The sequence below is a fragment of the Nanorana parkeri genome, unplaced genomic scaffold (assembly GCF_000935625.1).
Source record: "Nanorana parkeri isolate BGI_ZX_2015 unplaced genomic scaffold, ASM93562v1 scaffold1482, whole genome shotgun sequence".
Taxonomy (NCBI): Eukaryota; Metazoa; Chordata; class Amphibia; order Anura; family Dicroglossidae; genus Nanorana; species Nanorana parkeri.
The window spans coordinates 221,076-227,688 of NW_017307750.1; the positions used below are offsets into that span (position 1 = coordinate 221,076).

Below are 6,613 nucleotides of genomic sequence, written 5' to 3' on the forward strand. Positions count from 1 at the left end.
CAGCAGCTGTGATTTTGGTATTGGCCCCTTCATTACCGGACCTTCATATAGGTATGATGGTACTGAAGTGGTTAAGCTAAAAGTTTTCAAGTGTAAGTAACATAAACATACTCAAAAATAGGGGTATGAAACTTAACCCCTTAATACTTATAAAACAAACCCTTAAATGATGGCAATGAAGCACACATTTGCTTCTTTTTGCACAAAGCCCATTATTTTCCTAATTTATAAAAGAAGGTCAGTAAATAGAGTTATTGTTTTTAAATATCCATGAAAGGACATTTGGACCAAACATTAACTTGACCTTAGGAAATGCTGTGTAATAGTGAGATTTTATGGAGTGGAGCGCACAAGTAAACCATTTTTGGGACCTTGTAAGTAGACTTATTTGTCAGGATACTATTGTAGGAAACTTTTCTACTAAAATATAAGTAGTGCAGATCGGCACGTACCTGTACTCTGGAATTAAGCCATAATCCTGCCTGTCATAAATTCAGAGCAGCTTATCTCTAGATCTTTGACCTGCTGACACTATATTCAATCTTCAAATAAATGCTGACCCGAGGCCTGCCTGCTTCCCCATCAAGATTCCTATGCCACAGATGGAATAGGAACCCACTGCTGAACTTTGTGCTCATTCAGCTTCCTGGCACAGTTATCTTGTACAGCAGCAACATTTATACCAAGGACTGCAGTTATCATATGATTTATATTACTAATATCCTAACCATCCCTGTCCTCTTTTGCCAACATACACATTAGGGATTTTTTCATCATCCTTTTTCACGCCTGCACCTGTAAGAATACTCTGTCACGAAGTGCTAAAAGCAAACAAATGCCAAGCATATTAAATGTAATGATAGCTCAATACTAACCTCTTGTGTTCAACCAGCAGAAATAAAATGATCCTCTCTCAAAGTGAAGCCATTACTGTGATCAACAGATCAAACCTGACTATTTTACAACAGAACAGAAAGAAACAAAATCAGCTGTAAATCCTTTGTATAAGTAATTATGAAATTTAAGAAAAATAGTAGGGTAGTAGACCTTATTGTCCATTAAGGCACACAGGAATGCAGTAATTCTTAGACATTTCTGACATCCAATAGCAGTCCAACTGAGTGGGCAACAGGCACTGACGGATGTAGTATAGAACCAGAAAATCTGTAACAACCAGAAGGACCAATGGCCAAATCTAAACCAGAAAAGGAGTGGCAAAGCGCCATTAGTCCAAGCAAAAAACAAACAAACAGTGGAGGACATCTCGATGCCTCACTAGTGACTCACCAGTGACGAGCAAATGAGGGACAAGGAGGCTCCTCCCTGCCTCTTCCTCACACAGCTTGGTTACCGAGCTGTGGGGTGGGGCTTCGGTGGGAACTTCATCAGGACGGGGCGGAACTTCATCAGGACGGGGCGGAGCTTCGGCAGGACGGGAGTGAGCATCGGCAGGACGGGAGCGAGCATCGGCAGGCTCGGGGATGCCTCGCCCAGCACAGAAGGCACGGCATGTCACTGGCACCAAGTCAACAAGGCAAGCTGGTCTAAAGATGTCAAAAGCAGAAAAAAGGAGTTGAAAAAGTGCCCCCAGTAAAAAAGACAGAAGTGGGAGACAACTATTTCATACTAGTGAAGCAACATCAGAAAAAAGAAGGATGAACAGAGTCGTCCACAAGGACATCCATCAGTGTCACTAGAACCTGACAGAGAAACCCCCCCTGCAGGACTTGTCAACCAAGCCCTCCAGTGATAGTTTCTTCCTGGCATGAAAGAGATAAAAGCACACCAAGTGCACAAATCTTCCTCCTCCGAATGCAGACTACACGATGAAGGGGCCCAGAAGACAAAAAAACTATGCCTCTAAGAGGAAGTGTGCAGTTGAGAGTAAAATCTTAAACATCATTAAGCACAGGAACCAAGTCAGTCTCTCTGTCAAAGGGAGAATACCCAAAACCTTTTGCTGTAGATGAAGGTCTTACAGCACCAAAGTGATGTTCAACAGAGGTGGGGCTAAGGACGTTATTCACAATTGGACCCCCTAAAGAAGCAGGCATTAAAATGCTCTGGGGAAACACAGTCAATTCCAAGGCATGAGGACAGCCCTGAGACATAAGTCCTTCATGACTGAGGGAAGGAACCACCCCACAGACCCTAAGAGACTGACCGCGCATATCAGTGACTATCAGATCCATAGTACTGCCTAGACATCTCACCCCAAGTACAGACGCCAAGATACAAGGAGGGAAACTAAGGAAGGCCAAAGGTCAACAAGAGTAGGAGAGGCAAGGTCAAGAGAGCAAGCCCCCAGTACCCCACTAACCTTTAAAGTGGACAGAAGCAGGTGCGCTGAGAACATTAGGGAAGATTTCACTAACCCAGAGGAGGCAGGGTGCTTCATCTAGACCTAGGCTGGGCGGTCTCACTTACTGACTTATAGTTACCAACTCTAGACATTTCGAAAGGCTCCAACTGATGGAACTTGCAAGAGGTGGGCCCTGTGAGAGAATTCTGGGAATCAGAGTAAAAAAAAACAGTTTCATAAAAGGTCACTTATGCGTCCCAAAAAAGAGAGCGCAATTGTGTTTCCTCCAAACTGAATAGTGTGCTTCATGCTAAAAAGACAGCATGAAGCACACACATGCTTTTATGAGGGGGTGAGTAGAGATATGGATGGAGGGAGGCCGGTAGATGTGGTATATCTATACCCAATGGATGATGTCAGTGCTCAGACTTTGTGTTTCTGCAGTGAAAAATCTGTAGTGGTAGGAAATCTGAAAGGCGCCCAGAGGTGCTAATAGGGAATTAGCTCTCGGTGCTTCAGCCCAAACAGCCTTATTCACAAAGTGAGTCTCCAGACACATGGTCAAATGCTGAGGCAATGCCACAGCTCTTGATCTGGAAAGTACTCCACGGCTAACTTTTAGTAGTAAAATCAAGCCTGGAAAGTGCCACAATGCAGAGCCCAGTGCCCAGGTCACATTCCAAGTTAACCTTGCACGTCCCTTCCAGCAGAATCTGGGTAGGGTATTTCAAAGTCAGGCTTAAGAAAGGCAGACTAGGAAAGCTGCTATATAGAGACCAGTTCAAGCAGCAGTTCAGTGAGGAATCATTATTGAAGTCAATGGAAGAACAATCCAAGGGAAAAAAAAAACCAAGAAACAAATGCAGTTAGATTTTTTTCTCAACAGAGCTGAAGAAAAAAGGTTATCTTCTTAACACACTAGAAAAAAACTGAGGAATGCAAGCTAGAGGAGGGGTTATACTGGGGTAGGGAGGGCTGACTTACAGTTTTTTGTGTTTGCCAGTGCCCAATCCTGCCGTAGGCAGCAGTATAACCCAACTGTATTTGAATACTTCTATTACTCACTAGACAAGAAAAAATTGAATGATTTAGTCTTATCCAGAGCCAAAAATAAACAGATCTTCTCTATTCTTTTCTATAAACCCGAGTGGTTAGAGGAAGCAGGCTGGAAAAAAAAAACAACAACAAAAAAACCTTTTAGAGTGTTGCCACGTAGTAACATAATGCAGCTCTATAAATCTTACTAGTAGACTCTTGTGGCTATAAACACATAACATCGGTATGTAATAGGCTTTGACTCAGGAGAATGAAAGATAAATGAAGAAGTAGCCGTATCATACATGGAGCTTCAGCATGACTGTTATTAGAGTGCCCTCTAGTGCATATTTGATATTAGGTCAAATGTACAATGAAGCCCGCTTCATCTCTTTATGTTTGCTGGATGTATAAAGTTTTGCCAACATCATGATAAAGTCGGGTTAGACTCAGGATGAGGCTGTGTTATGTAGGACAGTGTGTATACATGACATCCTTAATAATAATCAGGTAATGTTCTCTATAATGTGAAAGGCTGTAATAGCACTGAAAGGAAATCATGGTACAGTAATAAGATCAGCTCTGGTAGATGAGCTTACTAACCTTATCGTGTACAAGTACAACCCTAAGCTCTGGTTTAATAATTCCATATGCCATTAGAAGGTCTTGAACTTTTTTGAGCTCTGCTTTGCGTTTCTTCGTGGTAGAAAAAAATTGTCTTCTTACTGGCAAATTCTTGAATAAATTTAAGACCGTGACTGTAGTCCCTAAAGTAGATAAGAACAAGGAATATGAAGACTGGCTTTTTAGAGTAAGTTTGCATTATTTAGAACCATACTAGGTTCTTGACAATGCTGAACAAACAAACAAAAAACTGCATAAGCACAAGGTATGGCACCACCATCACTATTCAAAAATCCAAAACAATCAGCATATCCTCAGTTTGACTGCTTATCACTCAATCTATTTAAAAGCACACAGAAAACACCATTACACAACATTTCAACCTGAGATTGGTCTTAAATTGAAACCAAACTCAGGAGTTAAATCTTAAAAATGCATTCAAGTACCTTACCCATTAACAAAAATGTATTTCATTTGAGTATCACTCAGCTGTAGATCCTCAAATCATCTTTGAATTGGTGCTCACACTGTTCTTCATTCTGAAGGGTGGCTACTTTTCTTCCCCATGGTCCCTGTGTGTGTTGTAAAGTAGCCACTGCTCTTTACCCTTTTAGCTTTGCTCTTTAAACACAGCATATACAGTACGAGGGGAATTTATCAAAATTGGAGCAGGCAGAATCTGGAGCAGCTGTGCATGGCAACCAATCAGCATCCACCTTTCATTTTCAAAACTTAAACTGAACAAACTGAAGCTGAGAGAGAAGCTGATTGGTTGCCATAGGCAACTGCTCCAGATTCTTCTGCTCCAGTTTTGATAAATTCCTCCTTATGTATTTTGTTATTTACAATATAAATCACACCCACTCTTGAGAAATCTCTCTTTAAAGCCTGAACTCTAACCAAAAACCGAACTCTAACCAAAACAGGTCAGAGGCTTTTAACATAGTTCCAAAGCTTAGATTGACAAGAGCTAATGCTCTTGATTGTTTCCCAGCAACAGCCAGAGCTGGGGAGCAATCAAAGCTCAGTAAGCATTAACACTTGACAATTTAAACGTTTGAAACTATGTTGAAAGCCTCTGACCTGTTTTGGTTAGAGTTCGGTTTTTGGTTAGAGTTCAGGCTTTAAAGAGAGATTTCTCAAGATTTCCTATTTTGGCTTGAGTTCAAGTGGGATTTAAAAATGGAACTTGATGCACCAATTTAATTGTCTCCCAAAACAGTTACTTTTAAGGCATGTCAACTGTCAAGGTTGCCAGTGTGCTTATTTCAGCTCTAAAAAGAACTTTCAAGCCCTCTAATGGCAGGTGTCATAGCTGATCAAATGTGTGGCACCATGGCAACTGCAGGCCAATGGCACTTTCCTTGGAGGCTGTAGTTTCGTGTTAAACTAATTTGGGAGGACTTTCTTCAATGGCACTCATCTACACTGGAAGCTTCTTACCTGCTATCCTTATTGTAAATCATCTGCAATATGTACTTTCTACTCTAGCCTCTCTGCAGCCTGTTCTTACTGTGTGTCAGTTTTCCATAAACATGACATGGTTTGACTCAAAAGCCACAAAGATATGGTTTAGGACTAGAAATGTTTGAGCTCCAAAAGTCAGTTTCAGGATTATTGTTTTTAACTGACAACTTAACACTACTGTGGTGCCTAGGTGCAGAATAATTCAATTATAACAAACCCATGCCTTGAGAAAATCCTCAGGGTCCATTCACACCATATGCGTTGGGTCTAAGCTGACTGTTGTTTCCAGCGCAGCCCTAAGGCAAGACATGGCAATTTACCTTGTCACGTATGGGCACCATTCACACCAACCCATTACAGTGGGAACGTGGTGGTGTCCACTGAAAAAAATACGACATGCTGTATGTTTTTTCAGCACAACCACCTCGCATCCCACCGTGCCCATATAACTGAATTAGATGTCACAAAAAAGTACACAGTGCAGCATGCTGGGATCGGCGCATTGGCACTGTGTCGGGCACTGCACACCAGCTGCTGTGCATTTTGTGCAGCAGCTGGTGTGAACTGGCCCTAAGACGACCACTGCTGACCACCCACTCAAAGGATATCTAGCTTGCTAGCCTAAAATGCTAATCCCTTTGAATAAATTCCAGGTCGCCGACTTATGACAAATATGCAGCAAGCAGAAGTCAGAATTAAGATAAAACCCTGATATTCATGCTTGTTGTTGGGCGGAGACTCTAGACCAGTATGCCAGCAAGGTCACTAGCAGGTTACATGATTCTCTTGGCAAACATTTCAATATCTTTCAAATATCAACAACTTGAACATAAGCAGATAGATGTGTAATTTAACCTTGCAGGTGTACTTTATTCCAGCATAACAGAAAGGCCTGCAACAGACTCTGAGCATGTGTATTTCCCTTACCCAGTCCAAGGTGTGATGGCTTATGAGATTTAACATGTCCAGTGTTATCCAAAACATACTGGGTGCTGATCTCATCGGCAGCAGTCTTCGTTGTAATATGCACCTGCAGTAACAGGGAGTAACATTTTCAGAACAAAGAGAATCCGAACCCAACCCTAACACTGTGGAAACGGTACATTAAGTAGAAAAAGTGTGCAGCTTTGAGTGGGTATAGTTTATTTTTATTTCATAAAATATATTTTCCCGTTCATTTTCTAT

At 41.6% G+C, this 6,613-nt stretch overlaps 1 protein-coding gene across 2 annotated transcripts in view; it reads right to left on the bottom strand.

Annotated features, from left to right (window-relative positions):
• PMS1 (PMS1 homolog 1, mismatch repair system component) overlaps positions 1-6,613 on the bottom strand; it is an 88,927-nt gene that overhangs the window by 68,674 nt on the left and 13,640 nt on the right. For both annotated transcript variants that reach the window (XM_018570232.1, XM_018570234.1), the window contains exons 4-5: positions 6,356-6,458; positions 3,941-4,104 (exon numbers count right to left, since the gene is read on the bottom strand). In XM_018570232.1, coding sequence (XP_018425734.1) covers positions 3,941-4,104; positions 6,356-6,458 — 267 coding nt within the window. The remainder of the gene's footprint in view (positions 1-3,940; positions 4,105-6,355; positions 6,459-6,613) is intronic.